Raw genomic sequence first — 18844 nt, 5'->3', positions numbered from 1 at the left:
CAATAAAAGGGGATTTTGTTCCAGCTTTTCCCTCGCACCAGTGAGCAGCAAGCACACCTGGGCCTCCTTCAGGTCTCTGTGTGGGCTGGTAGTCAGCTTCTGTTGGCAATTTAAAGCTTTTCCTCTACTTTTGGCAGCAAAGAATGAAGCATACCCAGGTGCACCCAACCCCAAGTTTCACTCTAAAAAATGACAAATTTCATTCTCCTCTATTCAAGCCGTCAAGAAAACAAACTTTCTTGAGTGAGCTGGGCACAGTGTCCTCCAAGACCATTCACGAGTAGGACATGTTCCAGGGGAAGACTGGCAAACCCAGAGTTTACCCATGCTTAGGAAACCTTTGCAAAACCTTCCCACCTCTAGTGGTGTTGCAGCCTCCTGAGCTCCTGGAGGCCCCAGTCCCCTCAGGCACAGTTTGGACAGGAAGGGGACGGTTCAGTTTCTGAGACGTGGAGACAGGAGAAGGAACAGGCTGCAAACACTGGTACAAGGGCAGGGCTGCTTCCATTTATGGTGCCATGTGGCAGCACAGAACCTTTGATTGAATGTGTGGGAGGTGCTGAAGGGCAAAAATTCTCAGTGATAAGGACATCTTCACTTATCATAGCAAGGGAAGTGAAAGAGAAAGTGCAATCTATCTTTCATGGAAGCTGTTCAGTTTTTAACAGATTATTTTTGCTGAAGACATGCCTAGGCAATGGTGATTTTAGAGCATTTTGTGACTCTCAGAGTTATCCTCACACCGGTTTTGCCACATTTTCTCTCTTTTCTTTCCTGGTGAAGGATTTCTCCTGCCCAGCTGGCTTCTGGTTGGAGTTCTACACTCTGGAGTCCCCGAGTTTTCTCAGCAGCCTTTGCAGCGAGTCCTCAGCCAACGTGTGGCTCTGCTGCCATCCCAAATCTGTGCCTGCCTTGCCCAGCCAGGGCGCAAGTGGGGCATGTGCTGGGCATGGCTGGAGAATTGCAGGGACAAAGTCCTCCAGTGTTGTGATGTTCCGCCTGGTTGGCTCAAACCTTGTCACTCCACATTGAACCCTGCCCCTATTGCTTTGGTATTGGCTCCTGCCCCCAAAACTCCTCCCTTGGCCCTTCCCCTTCCAAGCTACTGCAAAGGCACTGTGAGGGGTTCTGCTTCCTGCTCGGGGTTAGAGTTGGAGTTTGCCTCAGGAAACGATCCTCAGAGGGGCACAGCTCCCGGGCCCTGCGGGCAGAGCTGCCTTGCCCAAGGACAGCCGCTGTGGCGGCCGGGGCAGCTGCACGGCCCAGGGCCAAAGCCCCGCGGCACCCTCAGTCCAGCCCGCCTGACCGGCCCTGCGGCCTCACCCGGGCTCGGGGCTAGCAGCAGCAGCTCCCTGCTCACTGCTGGAGCTGGTGGCCTTCAGCTTCTCCCCGCTGCCTCCTGTCAGTCCCTGCCTGTCCTCAAGGTCGGCAGGGCAGCCGTGGCCAAAGTGGAGCCTCTGGAATTGGTTCCACGGCCTGGCAGAGCTGCCCCCTCAGCCCCCTGTGTCTCCCCGTCCTTCAGCAGCTCCTCAGGGGACAGCGCCGGGGGCCACCGGCAGCTCCCAACGCTCCAGGGACACCCGGGGCTGGAACTGCTGCTCCGCCCGGCCCGGCCGCCAGCTGGGGCTGGGCACAGCAACAGGGGGCACAGGGGGCACAGGGGGAAAAACAAGAGCTGAAACAGGCAGCCGAGGAGGGAAAGAGGTGAAAATGCAGCCTAGGCCTACACAGACATCAGTCTCTCCGTCGGTATCAATTCACAGACCATCACAGAGCGTTTGCTTTGTGATGTCAGGGCACGGTTGCCACGTGGTCGTGGTGACATCTGAGGTTGTCTTGGTGCACGGAAGGCCTCAGGGGTGTCAGAGCAGCTCTTGAGCTTGCTCAGCACAGGAGCTTTTGTCCTGCGCTTGAGTCTTTTGTCAGTGGGCAGCTGAACACGGAGAGTAGCCTTGCTGTTCTTTAGTGTTAGAGTTTGCAAACTTGCACAGCAGCTGCCACAATGATTGGGCAGCTTGCAGGTGTAGTTTTCTCTGTTTATGGAGTCGGATATTCCTGCTATTTCCTGACACAGCTGGCACGTAAGTAGAGGTTTCCCCTGGGTGTCACCTAACCTGGCTTTTGTATGTCTTCCTGCTCTTTCTTAGTGACTGAGTTGATTTGGAAACAGAAAGGCCATTTGGATGCCGCTTGGGTGAAGCGCTGTCAACACGTTCAGCTCAAAAGGGGGTGTCTGTAGCCAGGGCTGTGCGGGCAGCATTTGCAAGGGAGCCTGCAGGGGTTGTGTTCCCTCCATGAGAGAGTGTGTGGCAGCAGAGTCTGTCATTTCCTCCCTTTGCTGGGTCAAGCGGGACAACTTTGAAAATGTGGACTGGGAGGCCTTCTTGGAAGGTGCTGTAAAAATGCTCTGGTTGTCTCCAGCGTTCTCAAAAAATCTGGTTTATTTTCCCTTGCCCACTGCAGGTCACCTGAGCCGAGTGTTCAGAGGTTCTGATCCTGAGGTGAGTAAGAAAGGAACATTTGATGTTCCTGGCGTTTAAGAATTGTGCAGCAAGCTGTCAGCTTGGCCTGTGGCAGTAGAGTGCAGAGGACCAGATGAGCAGGCTGCAAGAAAATCCATTTCCATGTCTGCAGCAGCAAGAGCAAAGGCGTCACTGGCTATTTCCTAATTTTCCATTTCCTCATTTTCCATTGCAGAGCTTTAAAAGAGCTAAAAGCCCAGTTTTGCAGGGAGAAAGTTGCCCCCACATAGTAGCCAAGGGGGGAAAATCTAATTCAGAGCAATTGGCAGCACAGTTGAATCAGCCTATTTGAATTTAGTCTGAGTGACTTAGAATCCCATTGCTCTTAAGGTCGATGATTTGTGCTTAGTACAGGCGGTTTGAGGGCTGAAGAGAAGGAAGCTTATAAATGAGCCTGTATCTCACCGTCCTCTCTGTCCACAGATCACAGAAGCAAGAGCAGACTCTCCTCTGGCTCCCTCTGCTCCTGCAGAAGAGGCCAACGAGGAGCCAAATGACCACAGGCCTCCAGCAGCGGTCACACCACAGCTGGAACTTTCCCAGACAGTATGTGCCACTTCTGGAGGGTGCTGTCTTTAGTGCAAGGCAGAGGTGCAAGTTTCTGCCCAGCCAGCTCTCGCTGCTGCTGGCTGAGGATGCTGAGTGCTGCAGTGCTGCCAGGACCTAGGGTCTCCCCCCAGCCAGTGACAGCTGGGCAATGGGCTTTGATCTGCCACGTTGAGGCACCAATGGGCTGGTGCTCCGCGTGAGCATCTGGCTCAGCGAAGCTCTATGTCTTGGCTTCTGCAGAGCTATAGCCCAAGGGCGCACGGGCTCCTTCTGGAAGTCAAGAGATTTTGTTTGTTTGTTTTCCTACTTGGGACACCTGTGTTTGGCTTCTGGAAAGTTTCTGTAGTTTTCTCGAGTCGTTCATCACTTCTACAGAGTCTTTTGGGCGCTCCAGTTGTGCCCAGCCTTGTCACGTGCAGAGATCGGCACTGGGAAAGGAGGTTGGCAGTGGAAGCAGAGGTGGGCAGGGACACAGAAAGAAGTGGCTGAGCGAATGTGATTTTGAGGCTGAAAGAGGAAAAAGCTGAGCCTGATGGCAGCTCCCTGTCACTTGCTCTGCGTTTGTGTGTGCAGAATCTCAAGGCAGAGCCACAAGCAGAGCTGCCTGAAGCTCAGAGTGACATCAAGGCAGTGAAGAGGAGGAACACAGAAGACATGATGGAGATTCATCCTCAAGAGGAGATGCATCTCCATCAGCAGAGGGGACATCAACAACCTCAGGTGAGTGAGAGAGGTGAAGCTACTCCAATGAGGAAACATCCTCTCTCACTTTATTTTCAGAATGACAAGGAACAGCTGCAAGCAGGGCTGCAGGAAATGGAGGCTAGGGTCAAGGCAAAAGAGAAGAGGATGGAGCAAGAAATGAAAACAATGAGAGACATACTCAATGCCCTCCGTCAAAATCTTCAAAAGCAAGTGAGTGAAACAGCAATAACTGCCACAGTCACCAAGCTGGTGCTTTCTGCCCTTCTTGCCTTTCCACTGCAGAGCAGCAGGCAAGTGGGGTGATGCCTCTGAGGGCCATCCTGCTGTAGTGTCTGTGGCAGCCATTCTAAAGGACATTTCCTGGTATCTTGAATCTCGACTGCTGCCCTGGACAATGGAAGTAGTCCTTTGGCCTTTTGGCCAGCAGTCATCCAAACTGACTCCTGCTGGCCTCTTCTCGCTCTCCTCGTTTCTTGTGGTGTTTTAACAGTGGAACGTGGATCCCAAGATGGAGGATGGAAACAAGCTGTCTGTAGCCCTTGTAAATCTCTTCTTTCCCTTTGCTCACAGCTGATGACTCTTGGCTAAGAGGGACAAGCTGTAGCCTCTGACTGCTTTGTTCTCTTTGACTCGAGGTGGAAGTGTTGACATCTGGCCAGGCAGCCTGCAAAGGCCTCCTGCAAATGGCTGAGAAGGAGGAGCCCCAGGATTGGTGTGAGCCACAGGAACTGCCTCCACCAGAAGTGCTGCCGGTTGCGAATGACCTGAACGTGGTGGAGGACAAGAGCACTCCGTGGGGGGAGGTAGAACATTTGAACTGGGAGCTGCAAGTGTGTCTGCAGCCCTTGGAGGGGGAAAAGAGGGAGGAAGTGCAATATGGTCCTTGGGAAGAAGTGGAATATGGTCCATGTGGCAGTCGTCCTTCAGAAAATCCCTGGAAATGGAAGATGAATCTGGCCATGAACTCCAGTAAAACCAGCCTTTGGCTTTGGCCCATCCAGTCAAAGAGAAGTGGACGTGCAAAAAATCCATTTTAAGAGCCCTGCGTGTGGCAGGCTGACAGCATCTTCCTAAGGGCTTGCATTTGGGACGGCATCTCAGGGTCATCTCCGCCAGCCACGTTTCTGAACCAAACTCATTTCTTCTCCCAGATCTACACAGGCTCTTGCACCAAACCTGCTGCAGCAGGAGCATTGTGTCAAAGAGCCTTTGCTCCCCAAGCCGAGAAGGTGAGCCCGGGCAGTCGGTTCATCTGCAGCGCTGACACAGCTGCTGCTCAGCAACAGCTGATCGAGGAGGACTCCCTGGAGCTACTGAGTACGTCTTGTGTATATCTTGTCTGAGGGACGGTGTCTTGTGTGCATGTGGCAGCGTAGCTGGACCAAGTGGTCCTCCTCAGTCTGATATCACAGGGACAGTTAGGATTCTCCATAGGAACTTGTGTAGAAAATCAGTCTCTGCTGGCCATCTGTGCTTCAGAGCTGTCTGTCTGTCTGTCTGTCTGCTTGTTGTTGTTGCTGTTAGCCAGCGGACCACAAAGGGTTCAGAGCCCCACGCAACGGGGCTGCCTTTTTAGGTGTCTCCTGGAAGCTGGGATCTCTGCTTGAAAGTCAGCATCTTGAATTTTGTTTTCCTCAGGGACAGTTGTCAGCACGGAAAATCCCATGACAAAATACATCAAAGTCGAAAATATCGGCAGCGGGTGAGTCCAACCACAAAACCATGGGCCAGGTGTTTTCCTGGTGGAGTATCTATCAGGTCTGAAGTCAGGCCAGCTGCAAACGTGTTCAGACACTGAGGCTAGACTGTCCCATCTCTCAGTACCAGTCAGAATTTGTGAACCTGGCCAGAAGGCGTTATCAAAGACATCTCCACACTGCCAAGGTCTTGCCTGCAGTAGGCAACAGGACCTGGTAGATCTCCTGGTCTCTCAAGTGTGGGACAGCTGTGTGCTAATTTCCTTTGCATTTTTGTATATCTCTAATCAGCTGGCCACACTAACAGAGGGAGAAGAATCTTGCTTGCCTGAAAGAGGAAGCCTAGCCCCTATCATAGCTCTCTTTGCAAGAGTTTGCTGTAGGAAATATTCCATGGTCAGGATTAGAACTGCACAGTTTAGAAACTGAAACCCGAGAAGAAAGAAGAAACTCTCTTTCTGAGCTGAGACAGTAAACCCCAATGCGTCAGGCCCAGTGGCCATGCACTTGAGAGCAAAATGCATCATCTGCCTTCTGACAGAGCCCTTCTGCATCCTGCAGGTTCTAGGCATTTCCAGCAGAGATCTCCAGTCTGGGCTGGCTTTCACTCCAAGGTCTAAATGGTTTCTCCTTTCTTTGCTGCTCTTTTGTTTCTAGGACTTTTGGAGAGGTTTGTAGAGCGCTCGACACTGCCACAGGAGGAGAGGTAAATGTCAACAGCCCCCACAGACTCTGCTGCTCTCGGGGGCTTTTCTCTCTGGTGTCAGCTGTGGCTGCAGCTTTGGCTAGAGCTGTGTTGAAAAGACACAAGAAGCACAGACTTGTGACAGCCTGCCAGTTGCATTTGGGACAGTCTTTGTCCTTCTCAGCTGCCAGAAGGAAGGCAAGGAGGGTAGTGGCTCCTTTCACTGAAGGACTCGCTCACTTGCTGAATTGCTGAAACAAAGGTGGTGCCTCCTCGAGCATCTCCCTGCTCTTTGGGGCTACAGCTTGAGTCCTGAGTTCTCATTTCTGACTGTCAGCAAATACATCTGAATGTCACTGGTAGTTCCCTTAGCCACCTGCAGTGCTGCACTTAGGAAGTGCCCTTAGGGAGAGAGCTGCAAGGCATCCCTAAAAGCCCTAAGCCCTGCCCATAGCCCAAGAGGTAGCCACAGAGTAGTAAGGGCCGGATTACTTCTGAATCCCAGAAAGAGCAGCAAAGAGTGTGCTCAGAGGTCTGTGGGTGATAGCTGAGACACCCTTGTTACCAAGTGGACAAGACAAAATATCAGTGACCACGTGTCCTGTGACTGGCCCCCAAAGGAGCAGAGAAATGGGCTGTTGGAATGTCAGTTGCTAATTACTCCTTGGTCTAATCCCAAGGCACTTTGGCACAGCTTAGCTGTGCCATTCCAAAACCATGCGCTGCATGAGCGTTGTGGTCTCCTGCCACCAGCTTGGAAAGTGACTGATTTTCAATGTCATTTTAGGTGGCCATAAAGAAAATCAATCTCCAAGGACTGCGGAAGAAGGAATTAACCTTCTCTGAATTACTGGTCATGAAGATGAATGGGAATCCCAACCTGGTCAACATTTTAGACAGGTGAGTTGTTGTGCTTCTGTCCCATGAATGTTTGGTTACCTCTTGCAGAGACGCAAAGTAAAAACCCACTTTGGTCACTGGCAGAAAATAGAGCTGTTAATTATTGGTTGATTCTTATTGCTCTGTTCATCTGCCATGGATGGGAAGAGAGTGCATCTTGCCTGCATGAGTCGTGCCTGGCATGTGTAGTTTGAAAAGTGTTCAAAGACCTGGATCAATCGTATCTAAGTAAATCAACAGCCTGCAAGTTCAGTGCTGCCATGTTGTTTTGGGGCTTGATTTTTTTTCAAGTATCTTCTTAGGTGCGGATAAACGAAACAAGGATTTGCCTTGGATTGTGTCTCCTCTTTTCCATGGCTTTGCATGACAGGAAGACTAGGGGCTTTTTTCCCAGAAACATGCAGCTTGACTGGTCTTTTATTTGGCCTGTTCCTAAACTGCATTTTTCACTTGCTGGCATCTCCTTTTTCACAGCTCTGCCTTTCTCCTTGAGACAGACTGCAAACACTGCACAACCTAGAGGCAATGTCATTCCTTTTATTCTCTCCTTGTCACAGAGGGACCTGGAAACAAGAATCAAGCACGAGACCAAGGTAGCCATGCATGTTTATGTCTATGCCCTTGTTTCCTTCTTTCAGCTACCTTGTCAATGAGCAATTCTGGCTGGTTATGGAGTACGTGGATGGAGGCACGCTGAGTGAAATCATCAGCAAGGTCTGCCTTTCTGAAGACGAGATGGCAGCAATCAGTCGTGAGGTCAGGGATCCCATCTGTACTTCTCAGGCCTTGGGCAGGGTGGTCTGGGAAACTGGGCTCAGAACTGGAGTGATTCCATGTGCCAGCCTTTGTTTCTGTATTGCTGGTGTGCTATGGGCAGGCAAGAGCATCTCAAGACAACTGCCTGCCAGGGCCTCTGCACTCACTGGACTCTGATCCTGTACTCTTATCTCCTGCTGTTGTATTCTCGCTCTGTTTCTTGTATTTGTATCTGCCCTTCTCCGCCTTGCCTCTTTAAATGTTTACCTCAAGCCTGTCTGCACTGCATTCCTTGCCTGTAAAAGCCAAGGTGGTGGCAGCAGGATTTGAAACAAAGTGCAAACAAAAGAGAGAGATTCATTTCTCACAGTCCTAAGCTGAAAAGGACAGCAGTGCAGCCAAAATGCTCTCTGCTCATGGAAGGGAACTGCTGTGATACTTCCAAGTCTGTGCTGAGGCCAGCAATAAAACCTTTGTCATGCAGCCTCCCAGCCAAAAGTGATCCAACTTGACAGCAAAGGGAGGGACATTTTCTTTCTTGGCAACCCTCGTTTGACCTCTGCATGAAGAGAGCACATGCACTGCAGCAGCAGTCATTCTGGCTGCTTTGCAGAAGGCAGTCTACAAAGGCAGTTGCTGCTGCTCTTCCAAAGGCTGGCATGCCTCTCCTTAGAAAGGTGCTGCTCTGCTAGTCTTGGAGCAGCAAGCTCTTCCTCTCGCTGGCACTGTGTTCTGCCATGCCGCCCCATTCCCCTGGAGAGGGAATTTTTAGGCTGTTTCCTTTCTTGTGTGATGAAATCACTTCCCTAAGTTTCGCCCTCCTGTTTCTGTTTTCTCTCTCAGTGCCTGCAAGGATTGTATTTTCTTCACTCGAAGCACGTGATCCACCGAGATGTGAAGAGCCACAACATCCTTCTGGGAAGCGACGGCTCTGTCAAGCTGGGTCAGTGTATTCTTAGTCAGGTGCGGCGTTCCAAGCACGCAGAGCGTGGGGCTGCTTTGAGTGACTGCCAGCTCCCCAAAAATGGTGCTGGTGGGAGTGCAGGGGCTCCTGTTGCAAGCTGAAGGCAAAATTGCAACATGCACAGAGGTGTGACAAGGAACCACAAGCAGTCAAGAGTGGCGTGGGTCTGTGTCCCTTCCAGAGGGAGAGAGCTACAATCTAAAGCTTCAGGGGAATAAAGGACACTGCTGTGAGCAGTGTTTAGAAAGCTGGCATTTTTTTGCAGGTGGCCAATACCACACTTCCTGGGCTTAAGCCCCGAGGAAAGGAAGTGTGGACAGTGCTCCAGGAGATTCAAGAGCACATTCTTAGACTGAGAGCGGGGAATTCTTTTCTTTGGGTTCCTAATTTGAGGTGGTTTTCATTGTGTGTTGTTTTCTCCACAGCTGATTTTGGCCTCTTTGCTCAGCTCCTCCCTGAGCAAAGTAGGCAGAGCTCAGTGGCCAGGACACCTGGGTGGATGGCTCCTGAAGTTATGAAAGACCAACCGTATGGCCCCAAAGCAGACATTTGGTCGCTTGGAATCGTGGGCATTCACATGGTGGAAGGAGAAGTTCCTTCCTGGAATGAAACTCCTGTCTCGGTAAGGTGCAAATGCTCACCGATCCCGCTGTCTTTCTCAGCTGTCCCATGTTGTGTGTGCCATTGGACAAAATCCCATTGCCATCTGCTGGCACCACTTGCAGCTCTTTTTAGAAGGTGGCCTCCTAAAAGTGTCCCCTGCAGCACATCAGCATCTGCTGTAGCTTTGGTTGCATCAGAAGGGAAGTGGAAGGTCAAGCAGTTCAGAAACCTGCCATTTTGCCCTCCAGCCATGCCTGACATTTGCTTTTTGAACCATGTTGGAGCTCTGTCTCTGAAGGAAAGGAATTTTACTGTGGAATGTTTAGATATGTTCTTAGTACCCTTGGAAAGGGAGGTTTAATCTTCGCAGTTTCAATTTTATAGACAAAGTAAGAAAAGAGGAAAAAGCCAAGGAAAACCCCAGAGAAAAAGAAAAAGGAAAAATAGCAAAAGCAAGTGAAAAAGGGAAAGAAAAAAAAAAGAAAAGCCAAAAGAATAGAGAAAAAGAAAAGCCAAAAGAAAGATCAAAAGAGAAAAGAAACAATCACCAAGTAAATCCCAAAGCAGTCGTGCTTCCTTTTTCCTTTTTTGACCACAGCACAACAATTTTTCTCCATGCTGTAGCATCTTTCCCAAATCCTGTGAGTTATCCAGATTTTCAGCTTTTCAAGACATCTGTCTGGGTGGCCTCTCTAAATTCAGGATGTGTTGCTCCCCAACTGCAGTTAGAATTGTATGCCGGACCCTGAGCTGTTTCTGGGTACTTTAAAAAGTTGATGGGCTTGCAGTCAGGTGCCCGTGGCTGGGATCCAAGGGGTGCGGTTGACGCCGCTGCTGTTCCTTTACCGTGGGAGCAGGGACAGCCCTGGGTTGCACAGTTGTAATGACAGGGAGCACTGCAGCTCCCCACCATGCCCAGTGGCTGAGCTCAGCTGCAGAGGGACACGATCAAAGCCCCTTTGATCTCACCTCTGGCGGTGTGAGAAAAGGAAAGCAAGCTGCCATAAGTATTTGCACTCAAGGGGAGTTTGTTTGCTGGTTTAGGTTTGGAAATTTTTCTCTGGATTGAAGAAGATAATAACAAAGTCTCTTTGGTCACCATCTATTTCAGTGCCAGCAGCACAGAGCTGTTGGTATTGTGATGGGCATTTTTACAGAGACCAGCTCAGAAGCCTCCTGGTGTCATGCGCAGAGCCTGCCGAAACTTGCCGTTCTCTGCCCGGCACTTTCTGCGCTGGGCACACCATGAGTGCATTGACTCGAGTATCCAAATGAGCATTGGCTTATCATAGGGATGGCACTTCTCCTTCCTCTGATTTGACCATGAGAAGGTTTCCTTTTGCCACATAAAGAAGCTGAAACTTGCAGACTGCGGACAGACAGAGCTGTAGGTGTCTCCTCTGTGCCCAAAGAGGCATTTTCATGGCAAAAGATTGGTGCAGGCATCTTTTTGTGTCTGTGTTGAATAGGAGATTCCAAATGTTTGTTTCCTTCCCCGAGGAACGCCTGGTGGATTTCCTTTCATTTCTTCCAATTCCCATTGTTTTCTGGAACAGGACAAAAGGCCTGATGAGTTTTGTTTTATGGCAGCTGTGCGGAAGGGACCAACAAGCAGTGCAGAGGTGCCTTTCATGTAATAATCCTTGGAAATAGTAGGGTTAGTTAGACTAGCAAAGTGCCTCTTCTAAAAAGCCTGTCAGGCTGCTGTGAATCCTCAGAGAAGGAAACATGCTTTTGCTGATGGAGTTCCCACTAACTACGTCAGTCAATGAAATAGCTGCCAAAGCAAGATCTGCTGGATGTTGGAAATCTGTGGCTGCATGGGCATTGGGGTTTTTGTTGGTACAGGAAAGTCAGCTCTGCCTCTCGGCCAGGGCACAAACTGTCGCTGCAGAGTGGAGCTTAAACAATGGGATCTGGGAGGGCAGTTGCAGTTCCAGGGAAAGAAGCAGGTGGAGCCGGGTGTTTCCATTTTCTCCAGCCTCAACTGCTGATAGCCACTGGAGGGAGACCAAGGCTGTGGCAGCCCAACCTGTTCTTGCCGCGCACACGTCACTTCCTGAGCTGCTGCCTGCAGACAGACGAGGCACGGCGCTGGTCTGCCAAGGAGCTGCTGCAGGTAAAATGCCAAGGGGCCGCAGGGGAAACAGTGTCCCAGGGACGGGCTCCTCCTGCACTGAAGTGCAAGGCATCAGATGAGCTCCCCTCCTCCTCACTTCCACACTTGGTGCTTTCAAATGAGAACGCTGAGGAATCCTAGAGTGGCCTGGGCTGGCAGGGACCTGTAAAGTTCATCTGGTCCAAGTGGCCTGCAATGAGCAGGGACATCTTTGAAGAGATCGGGTTGCTCAGAGGCCTGTCCCATCTGACCTTGAATGGTTCCAGGGACAATGCACCTACCAGCTCTCAGGGCAACCTGTGCCAGTGCTGCACCATGCTTTGAGTAAACAGGTTTGTTGTTAGACCTGCTCTGACTCCATCCCCATTTTGTTTAAAAGTATTAGCCCACTTGCTATTGGAAGTGGACCTATGTAAAAAAGTCTTCTATTTTCCCTCAGAAGCCACTTTGAAGTTTTAGAAGGTGGCAATAATGTCTCCCTGGGGTCCATTCTTCTTTCTTCAGGCTGTATAAGTCCAGGTCTCTCAGCCTGTCTTCAGAGGACAGGTGCTCTGTCCTCTGACTGTTTCTGTTGCCCTGTTTTGTAATTTGGTGGGGTGCTCAGTTCTATCAAATGGCAAAAGAGTTGAAGCAGAGCAATGTGGAGAACAGAGGCATGAAATAGTGGTGGAGGAAGCATGGGAAACCAGTCCCAGCCAAGCAGTCAGGCATTTGGCCGTGGGCAGAAGGGGCTGTGGAGGGCTCACTGGGAGCCTCTGAGGGGTTCTGGTTTGTACCCCCCCTCCACTCTTGGATGTTTCTGCCACGCAGACAGGGACAGCTGAGGGTGACTGGTCCCAGCCCCATCTGCTGCCTGGCACAGTCAAGCCGATGGCAACTGCCCCAGGGTTTACTGCCAGCTTGTGTGGCAGAGAGGGAAGTGCAGGATCCAGTGCCGCTCGGCTGTCCCTGCTGGGAAGGAAGGTGCCAGCCAGCACAGGAGGGGCAGGGCATGGAAAGGTAGGCACTGTTCCGTGTCCCTGTGGAAATCAGCACAGTGCCTGTCTTTCAAAGAGAGGGACCTATGTGAGTCATAGAGGTATCCTGGAAAGAGGAAACCCCAGGGAAATTTCTAGAGCAGCGGCAGGGCAAAAGTCCCATCAAGATGAAGACACCAGAATAAACAGATGAGTGGGATTCTGGGCCAGGTTTGCCTATGATGCCAAGGTCCTCATACGAAGCTGTAGGTGCAGATTGTCCCACTGGTCGTGTTTCTGGCTCTTTCTAGAAACCAGAGGGACCCTGATTGAGCCTGTGAAGCACTAAGCTTGGAAAGTCATGGTTCATTGATTTTTGGTTTGTGTTTTTTATTTTCTTTCCTGTGGACAGCATCCGTTTGTAAGATCAGGAAATTCAGCATTCACCCTGACACCGCTGATCATGGCAGTGAAGAAAATAAAGAAGAAGGAGTAGACATGAATGTGACATTCATGTAATGACTGGTTATCTCAATAACCACCTTAGAGAAGGCTTGTAGAGTAGGATTATAGGTTTGATATTCTATATTATCTATATAGAATAGGGTTATGAGGAAATAAAATTGCTGAAACGTAAGCTCATCTGGAAGATTCCGTTCTTTCTCACCCTGTCAATAAGTGCAGCTTTTCTGTCTGAGTGTTCCGTTGTCTGTTGAAGGTGCAGAGTGACATTGACAGCTTCTTAGGTGTGCCTTGAAAGTGGGGAAGGCTCCGCTTCAGTCATCCTCTCCAGACCACAGTGCCTTTGGAATACGGCCCACTGACCGTATTTTGCACACCTGTGGTACTTCAATTTGAGGCAGAAAGGACAGTGGCATTGGCAGGCAAAACCAAAGGAGGAGTGGGGCAGCCAAAAGATCCTGTGCACATGCAGGTCTTCAGCTGTGACTCAAGAGCGTTTGGGTTCGTGCCATTTGGATTTGTATCCCGAAGTGCAATCTCTTTGGCTGCAGGAGAGTCTTGCTCAAGTGAGAAATCAGCAAGATCAGTGAGAGTGCTCTGAGAGGTTTCCTCTGGTGCAGAGCTGTCAGCGTCTGTGAGGTGAGAGCGGACGCAGTCTCGCCCAGGGCGGAGGCCCCTGGCAGAGCCCGGAGCAGCCTGAGCCTGGGCAGAGGCAGGCTGCAAGGAGGCCCTTGTAGCCTGGGAGCAGGCGAATGCTCCGCTCTCAGAGCCCGGCTGGCAGCCGGCCGCTCCCGAGGGGAAGCGTAGCCCAGCTGGGCACAGCACAGACGGGTGGCATCGGCCGTCTGCAGTCTGCACAGGAGCAGAGAAAGGCAAACGGCAGCCGAGGGCTGCAGGCCTGGCTGAGGATTCCCACTCTTGTGCCGGCTGCCCTGGAACTCCTGGCAAAGGGGAGCAGTGTGTGCAGCACTCCGGGCACAGGGGAGGGAGCCGGGCTGCTCCGCAGGCTCCAGCACAGAGTAGTGTCCTCCAGGCACGGCGCTTCTGCCGAGGGAACCGAGGTTGGCGGGCGGCAGGGACAGCTTGCCCCAAGGGCCAAACACACACACCCACTGCAATGGAATGCTGCTTTTTATTGCCTTTCCCAGCCCAGGGTGAACCATGTGCCCTTTCCCTTTGGCTGGGTACTGGGGAACTTTTATTCTCTCCTGACTGCCTACCTTTCTGTCCCCTCCCCTCTTCTACTACTTCCCTTTTGGTCTGGGCTTCAAGCTGGCCCCTCTCCCAGCTCCCAGCAAAAGCCAACAAATTAACTAGAACAAATCCAAGCCATAAATAACAGTACCTAGAACCAACAATTTTCATTCATTTTTGTAATCATCTTCCGGCTGCAGCAAAATATTACCCTGTATCTCACAGAGGGAATCGGGGATGAGCCTGTGGCTTGCGCTTGAGCAGGGAACTGATTTGGATGGGAGCAGAAGGCTTTCAGTAGGTGACTGGTGTTTTCTTGATTAATTTCTGAAGGAAAGACACAACGTGGCTTCAGTCAGCAAACACCTTTTCAAGGTGCAGTGACAAAATGCTTGGGAGCAATTCCCAGAGAAGGAAGGTGCTGAGAAAATCTTGAACTGAAAGAAATCATGAATTCCCTTAGCATTAATAGAGAGAGTTGAGCTGTCTGTTTCCTCCAGTGCACTGATTAATGTGTGCAAGTGGCTACCTTAGCCTTGAGAATGGAGTAGTCCTCCTAAGAAGGTAGCGGGAATGCATTCAAGGGGAAGCAAGTGGTTCTAGGAGGCTCTTGAGCATCAGAGGAGAATTTGAGGAATGGGATGTTCCCCGAATGACCACCAGAGATCCTTAAGAGAGCCCTACTCTCTCGTTCTTCACTTCTGAGACGTGATTTAAATTTGTCCAATAATTTGAGGGAATATTTAGCCTGTGAGTTTCTGCAAAGTAATGAGTAGGTCTTATTTCCATGGTTACAAATCAGTAGGTGAGATTTCTGAGTGAGCACATGTTAGAGAAGTGATTCCCCACACAGGCAGCACTGAAATAAAGTCATGCCTCCTTTCTCACACTGAGCTGGCACCGGGGACCGGGCCCTGCTTGGGAACTTCCATTTTAGTCCCTTCTATTGAAAGGTGAGAATGAAACTTCTTCCAGCCGTTTCCCTCTGGTTTCCATTCTTGGGGGCCAAAGCTCTGTGCTGCAGGTGGCCCGGGTGTGTGCAGAGCAATGCAGCCTCCACAAAGCCCTTGGTTTCCCCACAAGCCATCATGATTTCTTGCCAGGTGTGCCCAGCTGTGGCAGGAGAAAGAGCCCGCAGCGCAGTGGGCGCCGTGCCCTGCCCAGCCGGGGCACTCTGGCACAGAGCAGCAGCAGTGCCAGCACCTTTCAAACCACTCCTGCCTTGGCTTCGCCTGGGACACAGAAGCCTCTGGAAAGCAGCACCACATGTCGCGTTCCCGGCTTGGAGCAGCTGCTGCTGGTGGGGGGCAGACCTGGCCCCTTGTATCGCTTCCAAGTGGGAATCCAGGTGGAGACAGAGACATACATACAGAGAAAGCCCGGGCTTGTCCAAGAAGTGGGCAAATGTATGGGGGAATGTGTTAGGAATCATTTCAACTGTTGTGCCAACACTGCCTGCTCTCCTTTTCTCTCTTCACATTTCCTCTTCTTTTCCATCTCACATTTCCCCCCCTTCCCACTCACAATTCTCACAGTTTTCCTGTCGTGTTTCCCTCCCAGTTTTCTCATTTCCCCCACCCTGTTCAGCTCACTTTCCTCCTGCTTTATCTCTCATCTTTTCCCACCTTCCCACTCTTGCCTGGTTTTTTCTTCCCTCATGCTTCTCACCGTTTTTCCCTCACTTACCCTGCCCTTTTCTCCCCTCACGTTTCTCTTCTTTTCTCCGTCATATTTCTCAGTATTTTCTCTTCTCGTTTCTCACTTTCACCCTCCGGTTTCTCGCCCTTTTCCTCTCACATTTCTCACACTTTTCCCCTCACGTTTAGCATTCTTTCCCCGTCACGTTCCTTTTACTTCTCCTCTTGCATTTTGTGCCCTTTATTCACTCCTGTTTTCTGCCACTTTTCCCATCAAACTTCCCACCTTTCTTTCCCCTCATGTTTTCTGCCTTTTTCTGCCCTCTGGTTTCTCACTCTTTTCCCCGCAGGATTCTCACCATGTTCCCCTCACGTTTTCTGCCCCTTTCTCTCTCTTTGCCAGTCAAGTTTCTCACTCTTTTCCCCCCACATTTCCTTCCATGTTTTCCCCCGAGAGTTCTCACGCTTTTCCCCTCATGTTTTTAGAATTTTCCCATTGTATTTCCTGCCTTTTCCTCCTCTCACCTTCCTCTCCTGTTTTCGCTCACATTTTTCACCATTTCCCACTCAGGTTTCCTTCCCTTTTCTTCCCTCACACTTCCCTCCTTTTTTCATTCACATTTCTCACACTTGTCACCTCACGTTTGCTGCCTTTTTTTCCCCTCACATTTCTTAAGCCACTGCTTCCTGTCAGTGACTGTTCCTCTTCAGAAGCTGAGGGGCTTCTCTTCTTTCCTCCTGTCATCCCCTACTCCAAATAATGGGCGCCAGAGCAGCGCTCCAAGAAGCCCCTGCCTGTGCGTCTGCTGAACAGAATGTCGCTGCTCAGCTTGAAGAATCCCATTAAGAACAACCTCAGCTGCACTGCACTTCCTGCTGCAGTTTTGATTAGTGTTTCAATTCTATAGGGTCTTCACAGTGTTCTAAATAAAGAGGTACCCCGAGGGATACACATGGCAGGTGAGCAGCCACTGCACCATCCGCCCCAAGCGGATCCCATCTCCGTTTTCATCACCTCACAGTCACTGTGACTCCTGCCTGGACGAAACCACTTGTGATGCTTCTTGATGCTAAACCAAGTCCATCTGCACAGGAAATGCTTTTGGCCCTCTCCTGGAAAAAAAAGAAAAGTTTTTATTTGAAAACATTCAAACCCCGGAGTTTCTTCCTCTGTTCACCTATTTGAATTGCCTCGACATCCAAATACTGCCAGCCGCCGTTCCAAACTGGCTGGTCTGTGTTGGTGTGCGCAGAGCAGAGGTGCCACGCCGTCTCCGTTTCCCGGGTGTCTGTTAATGTCCATTTCAGCAGACGGCTGAGGGCTCGGCCTGCCCCAGCCGCCATCTTGTGCGTGGCTGCCTCTGCTCTCTGGCCTCCATCTTGGGCGTGGCTGCTCCAGCCCCGGCCGCCATGTTGTTCTTGGCTGCCTCAGCCCTGGCTGCCATCTTGTGCATCCACCTAGTCCAACTCTGAAACAAACGTGTCGCTGTTTTGCCAGCAGTCAGCACCAGAGACGCCAACACCAGCGTAAGGAGTAAGCGGCTTTTACTGGAGTGCAAAGCAGCAAAGGAGTACCAGAGGATAAGCTAAACAATGCACCTGATTATTACAGCAGAAGACTGCCCGTAGGGATTAAGAAAGGTACATCGACAGTTACCCATATGCTTTGCCATCCTCCTGACACACTCGTCAGCTGGCGAGCCCCTGTCACACCAAAGGATTGGAAATGCACTCCCAGTAGCCAGGGATTCCTATGCAGCTGGCCCACCCACAGGCCAGGCCGCAGACTTTGCTGTTAGAGACCCCAGATTTTATTCTGTTGAATAAACAAGCTACCAAAACTTTTAGTGCAGGAACATCTGATTTCATCCTTCTCTTGGCCCGGGCTCAGAGAGGAACCAAGGCAGTTTGCTTTGACCATATATCTTCAAACAAGACCACACAGATCTGATTCTGTGGCCTTGTCTGGCTTCTAAGTGCGGAAAGGTAAATACCTGTTGCACTACCAACCGGATTCATCTATCATCCCGGTAACGGTCCTGCCTGTTTTGTTTATGAGCCAATATAAATGCAATGTTTGGTTGGAAGGGTCGTCCGGAGGTTAGCTCTGTTGTTGAGTTTTTAGTACTTCACCAGAATTGTCTTTTTACAGGCAGTGGTGCTGTCCCCTCGGCTGCAATGGCATCTTCAGCTGGTCCCACAGGGATTGCCAACACTCTGGTTGTGCTGCACTCCTTGTGAGCGGAGTCGTCAGTCTCTTGGGTGAGCAGATTCTCTGTCACGGAGTCCAAAATTCTGCTCTGGGATGCACCAAGGTAACAAGAGGAAAGCGCTTCAGCAGTTCTGACATGGAAATTGTCCTGCTGCGTGGGCTTTGCTGTGAGTCTGAAACACAGCAGCTCTCTGGCCTTTCGGTGCTGCTGGCTGAGCTAGCTGCTGCCTACTCAAGGCTCAGGTAGGCACCTGAGCTGCCTCGCCGCACTGCAAAATCCATCTCAGTGCTCATGGCACGCCCAGATGCCTCATCTCAGTGGAAGTCCCACCGGCAGTGTCAGAGCAGCGGCTCCTCGGCATTGGTGCTGCCTGTGCTCTCTGCCCTGGCCCTGGCCCTGGCCGTGGCAGTGCTGGCCCTACTGCCATGCATGCACAGGGAATGGGAACTGCTGCCTGACGTTTTTCAGCTGTGCCACTGCTGCTGCTGAAGACACCTCAATGAATGGATTAGTGGGGTTGTGGGCCATATGAGCCTGTGATAGCAAGGTCCTGGACATGAAGGCAGAGGTGCAGAGTGTCCTGCCAGTCCTATTTCAGCGTATTTCTGGGAACCAGGGAATCCCTCTTGATCCTATGAGGCACTGAGTTTGCAAAGTAATGGTTCCATTGTTGCTGTTGTTGTTGCTGCTGCTGTTGTTGTTCTTGTTGTTTTCCCTTTGTGCTGCATCCCTATTTGATGCCAGCCGAGCCTCTCTCCAGATGGGCATCTCTGATCATTGCAGTGAAGCAATGCAGGCAGTTCAGGAGGTGGTGACGACCATTTCAGGATGACTCTCTCCAGTTCAAGCCCTGAGTGGGAGTCAGAATAAAAACTCTATCAA

The 18844-nt window shown here is 50.9% G+C and overlaps 2 protein-coding genes across 2 annotated transcripts in view; one reads left to right on the top strand and one right to left on the bottom strand.

The window, feature by feature from the left end:
- The window catches only part of LOC136303897 (transient receptor potential cation channel subfamily M member 8-like), a 36461-nt gene extending 36134 nt beyond the window's left edge, over positions 1–327 (bottom strand). Inside the window, exon 1 of the mRNA XM_066207597.1 lies at positions 324–327. Within this exon, the coding sequence (XP_066063694.1) occupies positions 324–327 (4 nt within the window). The remainder of the gene's footprint in view (positions 1–323) is intronic.
- Positions 328–2002: 1675 nt separating this feature from the next.
- LOC136303896 (serine/threonine-protein kinase PAK 3-like) lies at positions 2003–12952 on the top strand. Its single transcript, XM_066207595.1, has 10 exons — positions 2003–2081; positions 2464–2501; positions 2946–3068; positions 3645–3986; positions 6946–7058; positions 7697–7814; positions 8658–8757; positions 9204–9400; positions 11363–11500; positions 12869–12952. Exons 1-10 carry the CDS (start codon positions 2003–2005, stop codon positions 12950–12952), a joined length of 1332 nt encoding a protein of 443 aa, XP_066063692.1.
- Positions 12953–18844: the final 5892 nt, after the last annotated feature.

Source organism: Chamaea fasciata, unplaced genomic scaffold (assembly GCF_029207755.1).
Source record: "Chamaea fasciata isolate MVZ Bird 193981 ecotype frontalis unplaced genomic scaffold, bChaFas1.0.hap1 SCAF_42, whole genome shotgun sequence".
NCBI lineage: Eukaryota > Metazoa > Chordata > Aves > Passeriformes > Sylviidae > Chamaea > Chamaea fasciata.
The sequence above is the reverse complement of the archived record's forward strand: the minus strand, read 5'-3'. Positions and strand labels throughout refer to the sequence as shown.